Raw genomic sequence first — 17,500 nt, 5'->3', positions numbered from 1 at the left:
CGTTCGTTCAATGTTTGAATCGTTTAATCAGTAATCATATGTTTACCTCGTTCGCCGTTATCGTTAATATCCTATCGAGATCTTCGACCAATTCACCGAACATTGGTCTCTCGTTTGGTTGATAGCTCCAACAGTCTCTCATGAGCATGTATCTGTGATAATGATTACAGAGAACAAATATTTGAATATATATATATACATAAACATAAGAATAAAAGAGAGAGAGAAAGAGAGAAAAATTGTACTTACATTTCGATCGAGCAACACGGTGGCTTTTCCATCCTGTGTCCCGTCCTCAGCAATTGAAAAAGTTTCTCGACCGAGGGTACGGATGGATATGGTGTGCCACCCAGAGTCATTATTTCCCACAGCAGAATGCCGTACGACCATCTGAAAAACATCGTTTGTTCGAAACGAATGTCGTCGTCTAACAAGAGGTAAAAATGACAAGGAAACTAAAGGTGGATATAAGAAAAAGCTTACACGTCGGACTGAGTGGTGTAGACCCGATGAAAAAGAGCCTCCGGTGCCATCCATTTAACAGGCAACCTACCGTCCGTTGTTTTTCTATAGTAATCGTGACAGTGTATGTCCCTTGCAAGACCAAAGTCCGCGATCTTGAGGATATATTCGTCGCTAACGAGAACGTTTCGTGCTGCCAGGTCTCTATGTATACATCTTCTACTAGCAAGGTACTCCATTCCTCGTGCAACTTGATAAGCAAACGACACCAAGTCCTTTTGCGTTAGCGTCTTCCGTTCCTTTTCTTCTTGACCGATCGTTGGCTCGTATCCGGAAGAGGATGGACGATGATCACGAAGGAAATCTCGAAGATTACCGTGAGGTGCAAACTCGACAACGACGTAAAGTGGACCACCCTGAGTACACGCGCCCAATAGGTTAATTATGTTAACGTGTTTGCCGATCATCTTCATCATCTCCATCTCGGATACAAGATCCATCATTTCGGCGTCCGTGTGACCCTCTAATAATGATAATAATAATAATAATAATAATAATAATAATAATAATTCAAAGATAAAAAACAGAACTAAATCGATTGTTTTAAATTAGATCAATTAGTCTAATTATGTAAATCATAATTATCTCGATTAATTCCAAATTGATTCCAACAATAATAATAATAGCAATTCAAAGATAAAAAACATAACTAAATCGATTGCTTTAAATTAGATTGATTAATTTAATTAGGCGAATAATAATCATTTCGATTAATTCCAACCTAATAAAAGTTTTTGTTTATATTTCTATCCTATTATCAATGGTAATACGAGTCATCAAAGATATATCTACTTACCCTTTAACATTTTGACGGCTACGACGCTAGGTATACCAGGTTTCCCGGTATTGGTTTGCGCTCTGATGACCTTCCCAAAGGCACCTTCACCAAGCGTATTGCCCAAGGTCAATTGTTCTCGCGGCAATTCCCAGGCGCTATCGAGTGGCAATTCGTATTCGGATATACTACCGCCATTGCTGTCCTCCGTCGTCACCGTAGACTTTTGCTTTTCTATCTTGACTACTGGCATCAATAAAGGTTCCTGAACGTTCTGCGCGTTAACCAGTTTCTGCTTCTCTACGATAACCTTTTTCGTCCATTGGGTTACGACTGCGGCACGTGCAGTTTCTATAGCCAATAACTTCTTCATCTTCTCGCGTTTTAAACGATGAAATATGTAGATCACTACGACGACACCGACGGCGAAGAATACGCATAGTACAGCAGCCAAAACGTTAACCAGGATTTGCGGCCTTGCTGCAAGCGGTACACGGTGCTCCTCCAACGCTAATAAAAACACGGATATATACACAACGCTATATATATATATATATATATATATATATATACAAAAAATTTATATATATATATATATACATAAATTTTTTGTTGTTGTGCTTTCGCCTAAATCATCCTCGATAAGGTTTACGCTTCGTAGAAAATTCTTTTTTTCGTGCGAAAGAAAAAAAAAAATTGATAGACAAAAAAAAACTTCACCCGAGTTTTCCCTCTCTGTTCTTCTCTCTCTCTCTCTCTCTCTCTCTCTCTCTCTCTTGCAATAAAAATTCGATTCTTTTTTGTAACAACGACGAACGAAGAGTGTTATGGTTCTTTGAAATGAGATGAACGATATTAATGGTTTTTGCTTTAGCTTAAAAAGCATAATGTGTATCTTTATTTATATAGCGAAAAGAAGTACATTGTTAATACTTTTATTGTTGATAGAGCATCGAGTTACTTTTTTCTTTTTTTTTTTTCTTTTTCTCTCTTCTCTTTTCTGTTTTTTTTTTTTTTTTTTTTCATATATATATATATCGTTTATATACTATACCTATATGTACAATACACATATAAGGAAACTAAATAAGATCAAACGTAAGCGTAGCGTGTTTTTCTTGATCGACGGTATTAACGATATCCCCGGGTCCTTCGAGTTGTTGGTGATTATAGTAATCATACGGTTGAACGGTAATCGTTGTTGACAAGGACAATCGTTCTATTGAACCCTCGTACAGGACACGATTTATCAGGTTCTCAGCGTAAAGACGTTGCTCCGGTTTCATCTTACGTAACTTTGCCAGAACGAAGTTTATAAAGAATCGATAAACTTCCTCCTCCTCCTCCCCCTCCTCCTTCCCCTCTTCTTTCCCCTCCTCATCAACCTCTTCCTCCTCCTTCTCCTCTTCCTCTTTTATCTCCTCCTCCTTCTCCTTGTCCTTATCCTTCTCCTTCTCCTTCTTCTTTTCCTCCTTCTTTTTTTTCTTCTTCTCTTTCGATATCTCGTCGCACGTTGTCAACAATATTATTTTCCCTTTATTCTCGAACGTTTTTTTAAGATTATATTCCTCCTTATTTCTTCCGATATTATCCCTCGTCGATTTTAAATCCGGACTCTTGGTCGCTGCTATATCCTTCCCTTCCATCTTATTCTTCTCTCATAGAAAATAACGACGTTTATGTTAATTATTAATTATAAAAATTATGATTATAAATATTATATTAGATTTTCTTTGTATGTAATTTATTTTATTTTATGTATGCATGTATACATGTGTATACATATATATAGTCATATATGTACGTATGTATTCATACATGTATACATGCATGTATGTATTTATGTAACCGTGCATGCCTATGTGCGTGTACGTTTATGTGTATAATATTCGAATTGAGATACTTTTAAAATAATTTCAAAACGATCGTTAAAATCGTTTGAACTCGAATTTAACGAGTACTTACCATTTCAACGTTTAGGGACTTTTCCTCTAAGGTCACATTATATTTTCGCGCACCTCCATCTTGATTTTCAACAACTCCGTCCAACGATTCTCGCGATATTTCTTTATCTGCGATTCAGAACAGCACTCGATCAACAATACCACCGTCTTTATCGTATATCGATATTGTGTTAAAGCGTGATTCAAGCTTATACGTTATTACACTCGAAAAAGAGAGAAAGAGAAAGATAGAGAGAGAAGGAGAGAGAGACAAACAGATAGAGAAAGAGAAGAAAGAGAGAGAGAGAGAGAGAGAGAGAGAGAGAGAAAAGAAAAAAAAATTATGCGAAACACGACATCATAGATGATTAAATGCTAGAGCATAAATCGACGGATTTAATCTGATTTCAATAAATAACATGTTACGTTTCCAAGGCAACGTGCGATTTCGCGTTAATATTAAAAAATAATGATTTTTCGTTTCTTTATCAGCAGTTCCTTAGCAGGACGATACATGCTCTCTTCGCAGAAAAAAAAAAACGTTCAAAGCAATTCAATCGTCCTTTCTTATGTTTTCAAAAAAAAAAAGGACAAAAATAGAACAAAAAAAAAAAAATAGAAAAAAAGAGAGAACAAATAAATTTGTTTTCGAATTCGAAGAGAAATTACAAGGAGAAACTTTCGTCATAGCACGTTATAATGTATGTATGTATGCATGTATGTGATTTCGTAGTGCTTTTAAGAGACCATAACTGGGAGGACATAGATAAGTAATTAAATAAGTAAGTAAGTAAGTAAGTACGCATATACGCGCTCGTACGAGGTCGGCGCGTTAAAGTCACGTAGATACATAGGTAATTACAAACGTTCACGTAAATGGTAAATGGGACACGACGAAAAGGCTCAAGAATTTAAAGAGTTGTTTAGCTGTAGAGTCTTAGAGAGACATTGTTGGCTAACTATCTATCTATCCATCTATCTATTTAAGTGATATATATAAAAAAAATATATATATATATATCCCGTCGATACTCACTTTCGACGACTCGTAGATAGGCACTGCTGAATGTCTCCCCTAATGTATTTTGTGCTATACAGGTGTACCATCCTTCGTCTTTTTCGGTAACGTTGTAGAGCTTCAATACTTCCGGATTTTCGGCTATACCAGCCTAAACAACGAAAACAAATTCAATAACGTTAAGTTGGCAATAACGTTAATTTTATTCTTACGAGTCGTTTATCATCGTCTCGTAACCATTTCTTTCTTTTTTTTTTTTTTTTTCTTTTTTTTTTCCGTTTAAATGAAAAACGATTTGAGGTTTTGTTCCAAAGTAAAAATTACATGTAAATTAAGTAAAATATTCTCGTCAAGCTTGTTCGAGCAATTACATTACTAAACAAATTCGTGTCTGTATTTGCGTATGTATGAATGTATGTATGTATCTATGTATGTACGTATGTATGTACGTATGTAACATGCGAAGCTCGTGCTTAGGGAGGGAAGAGAGAAAATAGTGGATCCACCTGATAAAGACAGTCTCGTGCAATCTGTTAGAAATAATGAAAAGATTGTTAACGTTAGGGACATGCGATTTCGGTTAGTATATCTGCTGCGTGCCCACCTTGACCTCCACCCGGACAGTCTGATTCGTTTTGTTGACGGTATCGAAAGATGTGTGACAACCGTGATACCATTCGAGATGACGATGGGCATCCGAGAGGACCTCACAGGTCATACTAGCGTTGCTTCCTAGGAGTACCGTTGTGTTTCGTGGGGGTCGCGTCAGGATTGGTCGGTGCCTCACGGTCTCTATAGGTCATAAAAAATAAGAGATACCCAAAACCACCCTATATTCTATTTTTTCTTCTTCTTCTTTTTCTTCTTTTTTCTTTCTTTTTTTTTTAAATATTAAACCAGATTTAAGTGAAAACACAAAATAGAAATAAAGAAGAGAAGAGGAAAGGAAATTAAAAGTACTTTGTCAGTTGGTGCGATAGTTAACGTTAAGAACGTGTTCTTTTTTATCCTAATATGTTTGTGTCAGTGCTTGTGCGAGTGAAAAGAAAATAGAAAGATAAAGGTAGAAAGATAATGTGCTTCCATCACCACCGTATTAGATACAAAAAGATAACCTTGTGCATAAACGTTCCTTTTTTTTTTTTTTTTTTTTTTCCTATTACGTTCGACAGAATATAAACACACAGAATAATAGCAATGGCAACCCAACCCTCCCCCAAGAACCTCCACCAGTATCATACCGCACGAAAATTACGAGCGGTTGTACCTGGAGCAAGGTCCCCTTTGGTGTGTCCTCCTGATCACCGGGATATTCGGCTACCTTGACCCATTGTATGTAAGGTTCAAGGTCCGACACGATCGGACACTTGAACGTCACGCTACTGTTCACCAATGCAGTCACGTTCTTCGGAAAGTCCTCGTTGATGTACGGCTTGTGCGGGAAACGCTCTATAGGTTAACGATTGCACTGAATACGCGATTTTTTATTTTTACTTTTATTTTTTTTTTATTTTTGTTGGTTTTTATTTTTCATGTTTTATTTATTATTATTATTATTATTATTATTATTATTTTTTTTTTTTTTTTTACATCATTGTTTCACTTACGTTCGTCGACCGACAATGTTTTTTCTCTTTTTTTTTTTCTCGTTTTTTTTTTGTTTTTATTTTTTCCTTACATTTTCTTTTCTTTTCTCATTCGTTCGATAGCACCAATACTAGAATCTACGCGAACCTAAACCCTTCTATTTTATGCCGCCCATTTCTAATCGTATCTAAGATTTTTTTTTCTTTTATCTTTTTTTTTTCTTTTTACTTTTTTTTTTTTTTGGCTAGACGAAAAGAGAGAGGTTTAAGGCATGAAATACGATTGGAATTGTTGCGTAAAATTTGTTCTCACCTATAATGTCGACCTTGAACGTGTAACTTATGCAACCGAGATGATTGCACACGATGCAAGTATAGTTTCCACTGTCATCTGGCACGAGGTCTTCCAGTCTTAGCGTCCATTTTGTTTTGATCATGGTACCAAGAGATCTCTTCGGTTCTTCGTTGTTTTTTAACCAGGTAATGTTAGGTCTAGGATTACCGACGCTTGGACACTTAAGTCGTAACATATTTCCAGCAGGTTTTACGATACTGCTATGCATCTCGTCGCTTTTGTTGAACGAAGGTGGACGGTCGGGAAGCGTTTTGTTATGCTCCCCTGCCATTTCGTTTTCACCTTTATCGTTGTCCAATTCAACGTCCGATTTCTCACTGTCCAAATGCAACGAACGCGTTTCAGGTAGATCTACAAAATATATGTATGATGTTTAATAGTCTTCACGTTTAATATGTCTAGCTTTTGATATTAATAAATAAGCTTTTAAATTCTGAGTATATAACGTATGCATGCATTTATGTACGTATGCATATATACGTATGAGTGGATTAAAATTTTTTTCGAGAAATTCAAAAAGAATATATATTCTTGTATTATATTCGTTCGATTTAATACGCATAAAGGATACGATTTATTATTTTAATAACACGCAAATTTAATCGCAATTATTATCGAAAGAACAATTCTTTATAAGATCCTATTGCCTTTTGATAATTATTTTCAATCGGTGTTTTACGATAATATTAGATTTATAATTATCGGACATTGAGGAGTTAGATCAGAATAAAATCTTTGTTCGGTCACGCGTAATACCGAAAAAGGGGTTAAGGTTATGAATCAGCATAATAATATTCTTTCTCTCTTTCTTTCTCTCTTTTTAATACGAACTTACTTCTCGCCTCGATTTCAAGCTCGTTGGTTTCCTCGCTTGGTCTGAATCCTTCAAGAACGTTACCGATTTTTCCATCTTCCTCGCGGTAACCATCGTTTTGTAAAGCCTCCTCAACTCGTAAAGTAACGTTCCTCCATTCGATCGTTTTATTATTATCAGATTCGGTTGAGCAACCGTATAAACCGGCGTCACCGATTTCAACGTATTTGAATTTTAGCGTTTGCTTCATAACCCGCAACCTCGTAGATGAATGACGCAGTATAACGTTGTCCTTGTACCACGTAGTCTCGCCGTCGTAGTCTGGTAAACACCTTATAGTCAACTTCTCGCCCGTGGAAACGATTACGTCCGGATTCAAGAGATCTGTAACGATGCGAAAGGCAATCGTTAAAAATAGAATGAGTTAAACGAGAAAGATAGAGACAGAGATAGATAGATAGATAGATAGATAGATAGATAGATAGATAGATAGATAGATAGATAGATAGAGAAAGAAAGAGAGAGAGAGGAAGTCGCTGGAAAATATATTTTTCGAACCATTAACGTCATTTAATTTGTCATTTAATATGTTATTGAGATGGTAATTATCGTAATACGTAATCCCATAATTTTTGTAAATTTGTATCCCTCGCGTTAATTCGAGAATACGAACGAAAGTAAATCTTCACGAGATAAGTCTATTTCTTTTTTTTCGGTCGTTTATTGTCGTAGTTCCCTTTTCTTTTTCTTTTTTCCTATTCTCTTCACTCCCGATTACGTTCGTAATCTCAGCGCACTCTACACAACAAATTTATCACAAAATTTAAATTCGATTCGAATTTCGATTACGCGTTGCGTTCGACGGTGATCTCGTTCCATGAGAGAAAACAAATGGATAAACATTGACGACGCAAAACGATGCTTTCGTTTAACTCACCCCTTCGATCCCTTCCACCCACCCTTCCACCATTATTATCGTGAAGCAACAACTCGCGACGCTTTATATAGATATATAAGTTAACAATTTTTTTGACTTTTCTTTTTTAATTTTTTTTTTTAATCAAATTCTATTCGTTCTCGGTTAAAATCTCGGACAACATGTTTTCCTTCCTTCCTTCCTTTCTTCTTACTTTTCTTGTCTTGTTTTCCTTTTGTTTCTTTTTTTTTTAAATTTTTTTTCTTTGCCAGTGTCTCCCCTCATTCACTCGGCGAAGACCACGACGGCGCGGATGGCTACGCCATTTGGAGAACGGCCAAAAGCGAATTGCGATGCCGTTTCTCTTTACCTCAACATAGTCTCCCTCTTTTTCTCCCTCTCTCTCTCTCTCTTGCTACCGCCACTCGTCCTTCTTTTCCACCTTGTGCTTCTACATTTCCTCCCTTCAACACCCTCCCTACTTTGAGAGTTTGGAAACGTACGTATGTACGTACATACGTAGATACGTACGTACATGGTGCGTGTATGCGTGTATGCGTATGTGCGTCTGTCTCCTCTGACTAAATTTAGAAATTTGTCGAGGGCAATGTCGTCCTTCTTTGCCACGACCAATCGTTGCGGAATGAATTCAGAAAGAGAAAGAGAGAAAGAGAAAACGAAAGAGAGAGAAAGACAACATTCCGTTCGATTTTCTCTCTCTCTCTCTCTCTCTCTCTTTCTCTTTTTTTTCCCGAATTGCATCGAACTCGTTTCAGCAGCTTCAGCAGCATTTTCGTCGTTCTTCAAACATCCTTCTATATGCATTTCCGTACGGAGTACTCGCCGTTGTTTGATGATATACTCTCTCTTCTTGGAAATCGATCGAGTTTATTGTTACTCGTAACGAGAGATCTCTTCTTCTTGCTTCTAGCTTCTAGCTTGCTTACTTCCTTCCTTCCTTCTTCCTTCCTTCCTTCTTTCTTTCTTTCCTTCCTTCCTTCCTTCCTTTCTCCCCACCTTTTCGTTCGGAACGTGGACCCGACACGTGCGTCGCACGTGACGTTTCGAAGACGCTCGACGTCCAATCGTTCGAACGAGGATCGTCTGACGAAGTCTCATTCCATTCGTTCCTCGATTTACGTATTCTGACCTTCGGTAATTTTCGCCGAGTTTCGGTACTCTCCTCTTCCTCCTCCTTCTCCTCCTCTATCACCATCTTTTACTCTATCTCCTCCTCTTCTTTCTCCTCCTTCGATAAAATGGGAAGATCAGATCGATCGTGTTTCCTTCTTGTTTATTATGTTGTGTTGTATTGAAAAGGGAAAGGAGAGAGTACAGAGAGGGGAGAGAGATGACCAACGAAAAACGAATGTCTAGAGGGGAAGAATGTCTTGTTTTCGTATCGATGAGGTGGGTGTTTGGGTGGGTTTGCTGGGTTGCTTGGTGATTGGGTTGGTTGAGTAGGTTGGCTGAGGGTTAGGAGACACGATGATGGTGGAAGGAGAACGTCGGAATGGGGGAATGGGGGAATGGGAGGATTGGGAGGATTGGGAGGAATGGGTGGAATGGGTGGAATGGGTGGAGACATGGGGAGAGGAGGGTAGCTTGGGTTGGGTTGGGTTGCGTCTGGGGTTTAGGCAAGAAAGACGTATACGACCTATCCTCCCGGCGAATAGACTCGATTCAACGGGGAATGACGTAGCTCGGCCATCTGCGTCCGAGTGAGCCAAGTGCGCCCGGAATAGCGATAAACGTTTCGAGAGTTTCATGATGTTGCGTCTCTCTCTCTCTCTCTCTCTCTCTCTCTCTCTCTTTCTCTTTCTATTTCTCTCTTTTTCTTCTTCTCTTTCTCTTTTTCTCTTTCGTCGAAAACGTTCTCGTTTCTGTTTACGAATTGACTGAAAATGCGTTAAACGTCGACATAATAAAAAAAAAAATGATAAGAATAAGGACAACAATGTTGATGATGATGATAATAATGGAGAAAGAGAGAGAGAGAGAGAGAGAGAAAGAGAGGAATTGGTTTTTTTAGTCTCTTCGACTTCTATCAATTTAATTTCTTGTTTGAGATAGGCGGAGATATGTCTGTGCAAAGTTCCAAGGAAGGCGATTAACGATACATAAATCAAGAAAGTTAGTGAAAGGAACATAGAGAGCGAGAAAATAGGTATTAAAGATTTAAGTATACCATTCGATCGTTTTCGTATTACTCGGAAATCCGATTGATTTCGTCGAACAACTCGACCGACGATTTCTCTTTATTTCTTTTTTTTTATATCTTCGAGCGAACGGTCTTTTTTATCACTCGATAGGATGCCCTTTACACATACACACACACACATATATATAAATTATTGAATATACTTGTGTATAGGTAAAGTAGAAAAATGATTTAAACTCGACTCGAACAATATTTCTAAAGCATTCATTAACTATACGTAATATTTGTAACTAGATAATTCTCTTTTCGTTTGTTTGTTATCACTTATAAACAGATAAAATAGAAAATGATTGAGTATAGAAAACTGAAAATTTGAAAAACAATTTCCTATGCATTCGTTCGTTGTCGAATAGCGTTGAATTAGTTGTTAATAGTTTTCATTTTTTTTTCTTTTGTCAAGTTCTTCTTTTTCTTCGAAACAAATAAGCAAAGATCATTGGTACGTAAGTGAGTAACTAAGTATGTAGTAAGTAAGTAAGTAAGTAAGTAAGTAAGTAAGTAAGTAAGTAAATAAGTAAGTACGTATATCGTCGAAATCTCTTTCGTACGATTCGATCCCTCGGTCAAATCGCGCGCTTCGTTGTGTGCGCCGTCTCTTTCATTGTCCAATTGGTAATATCAACTGCTATTACGCCGTTGAATACATTTAATAGACAAAGGATTGGCAGTGGCTGTCATTCCGTCTCTTTCCTCTATCGAATTGCTTCGATATCTTTTTTCCTTGTATACATTTACTCATTGCTATTTCTATTTCTCTATTACTCTCTCTCTCTCTCTCTCTCTCTCTCTCTCTCTCTCTCTCTCTCTCTCTCTGTGGCCCTCTAATTTCATTTCTGAATTTATTCTCGTATATACTTCTTCGTCTCATCTCATCTCGTCTCGTCTCGTCTCGTCTCATCTCATTTCGTCTCGCAACATTTCGATAAATGAATTTTTGGCTCGGAATCGCATAAACGAACGACGTTTAAACGACTATTAAAAATCCTTTTGATTTATATACGAGTAATGTTAAACGAAATCTATCTATTTGCGTTTAAGTTCTTGTGCGTATTTTCCTCGTTTTTCTTTTTTTTTTCTTTTTTTTTCTTTTTTTCTTTTGGTCGATGGAGGAGAGAAAAGAAAAAGAAAAAGAAAGTATATGTATATATACATGTATATATATATATATATATATATATATATATATATATAATAGAAAGATTTTTTCATTTTCGTCGAATCGATACGATTGACGTCGACATTGAGACGAGAAATCTCGCTTAAATGCGTTTCGTGTAAGAAGACTCTCTTCACCATCGACGGTTTGCCAATAACGGGCGAGCGTAAAAGTCCGGTTGTGTATGTAAGCGCGGCATTCAATGACCGGGCAATTGGACAATTGAGCTCAATCATAATAATACTTATACGCGCATCGTGTCGGAGTTAGTATATTTCGGCTGCTAGCCGGTAAGTATATTTAGCGAAAATATATCGTATCAGCGAAAATAATTCTCTCTGGTTTGATTGTCGTTACGACTCGTTCAATTCGTATATCCCGGTGTCACGGATTGAAACGAAAAGGAAAGAAAAGAAAAAAATTAAAAAAAGAAAAAGGAATAGATATTTATGAATATCAATTTAACGTTCAATATAAATCTATTCGTTCGATAATTAGAAAAATATATCGAACGTGAAAAGATAAGATAGAATATATGGAACGTCTATTCGTTATAGTGATAAATTATTAAAAAGGATATACCATTTATTGGATCAATATTTTGAAGCAGTATTTCAATCGATACTTTTAATAAATCATCACTATTATTGATGAAATATCGACGTGTGATGTATGTAGGTGATATTGGTATTGCAACGTTTAATACGAAAAAAAAAAAAGAAAAAATAGAAAAAAAAAATGATTAAAAAGAGAAGAACTGTCGACGATTATAATTAAAATATTTATAAATATAACGATTTGTCAATACTTTATATAGATAAAATTTCGTTAGCATTTATAATACAAATTTGAAGAATAATTATTTATATTTTGCCGACGTGTAAATAATCAATTAAATGCGTATGCTGATATATTTTAATTAGAAATACCGTTCGGAATAATATTTTTACGTATCGGAGAGATTTATTTTACAAGATATTTTTTATGGGAAAAAGAAAAAAAAAAGAAAAGAAAAAGAGAATTGCCGATCGAACGAATAGTAGATATTTTTGCGACGAAACATTTTACTCGGTTGTCGCGATATTAAGTCGAAATGAATTTTTCAAATCGGATTCTCGTAGTTCGCATGGACATTTCGAGGACGAACGAACGGAATTTGAATGTTAAAAGAAAGGGTCGCGTGGTGTCTCCTTCTAGCAGACACGAATCTGTAAGCCAGATGTTGTTCCAGTCATCCCGTTGCTTTCTTGTCAAGGGACAATGAATTTTTAGTTAAGCAGTGATTTTTCTTTTCGTATCTCTTTTTCATTTCTTTTCTTTTTCTTTTTTCTTTTCCCTATCTTTTATTTGCTTTCCCTCTTCGTATCCTTTCTTTTTCTTTTTTTCTTTTTTTTTTTTACTTTTCTTTTCCCTTGTATTTTTTTTCTCTCTCTCTTTTTCTCTCTCACACTCTGTCTATCTTTCTACATCGTCGTTAGACATTCAGTGACAGGGACAACGAAATTTTGCTTAATCACCTATTTCATTTCTTGTATCTTTTCTTTTCTTTTCTTTTTTTTTTTTGCATTTCTCTCTCCTCTCTCTTCTCACTCATCATCGTTAGATTCGAGTGACAGAACAAAACAGAACAGAATGGAACAGAACAGAACAGGACAAGATAGGATAGGATAGGATAGGATGAAAAGATTAAAGAAACATGGCCCGATTCAAATGAAAATTTTAAACGACATATGTAAGTGGGTAGATAGTTGGATGATACATAGGATACTTAGATATCTATGTACGTAGAAACGTTAGATATATATATATATTAGAAAACGGATAAGGTAAGAATATCCGTATCGTTTCAAATCTTGGGCGATTCGCGAAGATACGTGGTCGTTCGCTCCTACTACATATGTATGTGTATGTATGTATTATATGTATGTATATATCTATGTATATACATATACCCCCATGATTATAAATTATTGTCGCTGTGAAACGACTGCAAACGTTACTGCAAGTACAAGGCAATAATTATTACTCACGAGAGGTATAATTATCCGCGCGCTGAGAGCGATTAATTGCTACGACGTGAAATGCGCCAGGGTGTTCGAGTATTCTCCTCTGTATAAAATATTATTGCTTTTTTTTTTCTCTTTCTTTTCTTTTTTTTCCGCTTTTCTTTCTACTTCTATCTCTTCTCTCTCTCTCTCTCTCGCTCTCTTTTATTTCCCTTTTTTTCTAATTTTCTTTCTATTCATTTAATTTCGTTTTCTTTTGTTTTTATTTTCTTTTTTATTTTCATTCGGTTATTTTTATCTTTATCTTCATTCGGTTTCTTAGTTGGTCCTTTTCGTTTGGTAATTTTTATTTTTTTTTTATTATTATTATTTTTTTTTAAATCGATTCTTTTGTAATTAATTGTCGACCGGTAGCATAATCGACTCAAAGAATCTTGATAGAAAAGGAATCGATAGAAAGTACTAATTCCAGAGATTAGTCTCAGTAAAGTGCATCATTAGACGAATGCACGCGTTATCGCTAATTATATCGTTACGCGTTCGTCTCTCGATGATCGAGGAACGACGTGCTTGGAAAATGGCCAATGTGCACTCTCTTACATATGTATGAACATGGATATATATGTATATATTCATATATACTTATATATACATGTATCGTATATATTATACTACCGAGAACGCATAGGAATCTTTCGGAACGAGTACGCGTTTCTAATACTTTTAAAGATTATATATATATATATATATATATATATATATATATATATATATATATATTAATACTTATACTTTCAAACATAACTATAATTCGTGGTTATATCATTCACTATCTTTACTCTCGTATATATACATATATATATTTTTACATTTTGTATTTCACGTTTTTTTATTGTACGTTTTACTTTTTTTCATTTTGTATACCATTTTTCTTATACGAACCATTCCATGCAATTTGTAAAAATAATATTTAGGTTTTTTCTTTTTTTTTTTTCATTTTTTGTCTTGCATCTCTCTCTCTCTCTCTCTCTCTCTCTCTCTCTCTCTCTCTTTCTCTCTGTCTTCTTAAACTACGATTTTTTTTATGTCATCTTCTATTTTTTTCTCATCTTTTTTCTTCTTTACGAGAGTACAACCAGAGACTAGCCGTTTTTTCGTTGCTACAAATTAACGTGCTGGTACTTTCGAATAATTCTCCGTAAAACCATTACATTCTTTACTCTCATAGGTACTTTATCTGTGTTTACTTTTACACTTCGTATTTCACGTTTTCTCACCATGTATTCGTTGAAATTTTTCTTTCTATATTTTTCTTTTCTTATTCGAGTATTCCATAGGATTTCTAAGAATAGAATTTAGATTTTCCTTCATTTTTTATCTTATTTTCTCTCTCTCTCTCTCTCTCTCTCTCTCTCTCTCTCTCTCTCTCTCTCTCTCTCTCTCAAAACTATAAGATTTCTAAAAAAAAAAGTTTCAGATTTTCTTTCATCTTGTATCTCTCTTTTAAAACCGTATCGTACGTAAACAAAGAAAATTTAGTTTTCTTCTCACGTTTCATCTTCTCTCTCTCTCTCTCTCTCTCTCTCTCTTTTTAAATTATAAAATTTTTGATAAAATTGAGATCATCTTCCCTTTATATCTTCTTTCTCTTTCTCTCTCTCCCTTTTTCAAAGTCTTTCCTTTTTTTACTTTTTTCCTTTTACGAAAATACTACAACGAGATGCGGTGTGACTACTGCTTTCCGTTGTTATAAATTAACGAGCTGTTAGAATTCGTCGTTGGAAAATAAGAGAAGATATCGGTAGCGTACGCGCGCCCGTCCTCGTACCCGACGAGGAAGAACGTTCTAAAGTAAGCGTTGTCGTAGTGCTAAACTTAGAAACGTGGGCTACAATGTTCGCATACGTTCTGTATGCGTACATATACATACATATATGTACGTGTGTACGTATATATGCTTGTAAAGATACATATACCCACGTAAAGAGAGAGAAAAAGAGATAAATAGATAGATAGATAGATAGATAGATAGATAGATAGATAGATAGATAGATAGATAGATAGATAGATAGAGAGAGACTTATACGTGCTCGTGGAACTTGAACGATGCGAAAGAGCGATGGCATCTAAACGTGATTTTCGAACGACCGAGTGTAGAAAATGGTAATGCGAATGTATTTATGTATTTATGTCTATGTGCATGCTATATCTCTCGTCACCTAATCGAATCAGCCGTCCGCGAACGTAGACGATTTCCAAGATCCCCAAGAGAATTCCTAGAATGAAGAAATTTCGTGTTGCCATTTCTTCCGTTTCGTTTTGCTCACGTTCCGTTCCGTTCTGTTCTGTTCCGTTCTGTTCCGTTCTGTTCCGTTCGGTTTCGTTCTTTTACGTTCCTTTTGCGCGTTCTCCTCGTCACCTTCTTATCAACGATATCGATGCTACGAACGAGGCATGAGTCTTGTTCCACACCTGGAAATATAATTACAAATATTTATTAATTAATAATAATAATTAATAATGACGATGATAATATATTTATTTTACTTAAACGATTTTAATCGATTTTAATCGAATCTTTGTCAAATACGATTGTGTAGAATAATTATTTTAAGTATAGGAAAAAAATCGTCGGAAATGAATTTTGGTAGTTATTCGTAGTTGAATTCTCTCTCTCTCTCTCTCTTTTTTTTTTTTTTTTTTTTACGGTGTTCTGAATCTGGACAAGTTCATAAGTCAAGTACAAATAAACTTTTAAACTGTATGTGTGTGTTTATCGTGTTTGAGATAAAAAGCAAAAAGAAGAAAAAAGAGGAAGAGATAGAAAAAGGAAAAAGTAATAATTTCGAGAAGGCTAAAAAAGCGCGTTGGAAACAGTGCCCGAGACTTATATCTTCGACAATTTATATGAGTCATTTTAAAGGAGAGTGATCGCTATGACGTAAAGAGTTAATTTCGCGAAAAATCTTTCGGGATAATAAATTTCGAGATCATCGTGAAATGTTATTTTCGTTTATTGCGTTTTTGAAAAAGGAAAAGAAGGAAAAGAAAATTCAAAAGATAGTACAAGTAAAAGAGAAAGGAAAAAAGTCATCGCGATTTAAAAAAAAAAAAAAGAAACAAGAAATGTCGCGATTTCGGGGGAAACAAAAGGAAGAAAAATTTTGAAAAAAATGAAGGAAAGAGGAGGATCGTAGCGATTTATAAAAAAACAACGAAGATAAAAGCAAACTCAGCGATTTTGAAGGGAGGAAAAAAAAATAGAAAAAAGATAAAATGATTGAGCGACAGTGTTCTCGAGATTAATTGATTATTTAACTAAATAAACATCTCTCTCTCTCTCTCTCTCTCTTTTTCTTTTTCACGAAAAATTCGTTGGAGAAGATAGGTTCGAGAAAAAAAAATATCGACAACGGGATGTCGGGAAGGATGCACGATTTCTCATATATTAAAAAGAAAAAAAGAGAAAAGAAAAAAAAAAAAAAATCAGGAAAAGAAATAACAAAAAGAAAAAAAAGAAAAGAAGCCTCGCGAAATCCCTGTCAATCTATCTCTAAATAGGATGGATGGATATACGTATGTAAGTAATAAATCGTAAAATCGCGCGAGCTGTAAAACGAGTCGTTTTACGTTATGTAAAAAGAATGGCGGATAAAGGCACGTGCTCGAATGAGATACGGAGTTTCGTTGAGAGAACAACACGGCAATGATATTACGATCGATACGAATGGTACAAGGATCTAGGCCAGCACAGCGTGCATCTCGAAAACATTGACGAAACAAAACAAAACAAAATAACACGAGACAAAACAAAATGCAAAAAAGAAGAAAGGAAAAAGAGCAAAATCTATTCGACATCGAATATGTACGTCGTTTATCATTATCTCTCGTCGGGGGGTAAGATAGAGTGGGGATGGAAGGGGGTGGGGAGGGGTAAAGTGGGGTGGTGGTGATAGTGGGGGGGGGAAACGTTTTCTGATCTTCATTCCGCGTTTCTTCTTACGATCGTTCGGAACGATTTCTCTCTTTCTCTTTCTTTCTTTTCTTTTTATTTCGAATACAATCTGTTTTATTCTGAGAAACAGAAAAAAATCCAAAGTGGGTTTAAGTTCTTTTTTCTTCTCTTCTTTTTCTCTTTCTTTCTTTTCTTTTTCTTTTTCTTTTTTTTTTTTTCTTTTACCTTATCGC

General features: G+C 35.4%; 2 protein-coding genes across 7 annotated transcripts in view; one reads left to right on the top strand and one right to left on the bottom strand.

Annotated features, from left to right (window-relative positions):
* LOC122635907 overlaps positions 1-17,500 on the top strand; it is a 116,722-nt gene that overhangs the window by 3,924 nt on the left and 95,298 nt on the right. The gene's annotated exons all lie outside the window — the stretch shown is intronic.
* The window catches only part of LOC122635900 (fibroblast growth factor receptor homolog 1-like), a 29,738-nt gene that overhangs the window by 994 nt on the left and 11,244 nt on the right, over positions 1-17,500 (bottom strand). For 2 of the 6 annotated variants that reach the window (XM_043826605.1, XM_043826602.1), the window contains 10 exons: positions 15,689-15,784; positions 15,532-15,648; positions 7,035-7,397; positions 6,158-6,550; positions 4,863-5,050; positions 4,277-4,409; positions 1,319-1,807; positions 484-985; positions 250-390; positions 47-152 (listed from right to left, as the gene is read on the bottom strand). In XM_043826605.1, the coding sequence (XP_043682540.1) occupies positions 47-152; positions 250-390; positions 484-985; positions 1,319-1,807; positions 4,277-4,409; positions 4,863-5,050; positions 6,158-6,550; positions 7,035-7,397; positions 15,532-15,616 (2,400 nt within the window). In that variant the 5' untranslated portion in view covers positions 15,617-15,648; positions 15,689-15,784. Of the gene's footprint in view, positions 1-46; positions 153-249; positions 391-483; positions 986-1,318; positions 1,808-4,276; positions 4,410-4,862; positions 5,051-5,525; positions 5,708-6,157; positions 6,551-7,034; positions 7,398-13,336; positions 13,482-15,531; positions 15,785-17,500 lie in introns of those variants that run through there. The other 4 variants (XM_043826601.1, XM_043826600.1, XM_043826603.1 and 1 more) reach the window with 3 other exon arrangements.

The sequence above is a fragment of the Vespula pensylvanica genome, chromosome 20, assembly GCF_014466175.1.
Source record: "Vespula pensylvanica isolate Volc-1 chromosome 20, ASM1446617v1, whole genome shotgun sequence".
Classification (NCBI taxonomy): Eukaryota; Metazoa; Arthropoda; class Insecta; order Hymenoptera; family Vespidae; genus Vespula; species Vespula pensylvanica.
This window is presented reverse-complemented; position numbering and strand designations above follow the sequence as displayed.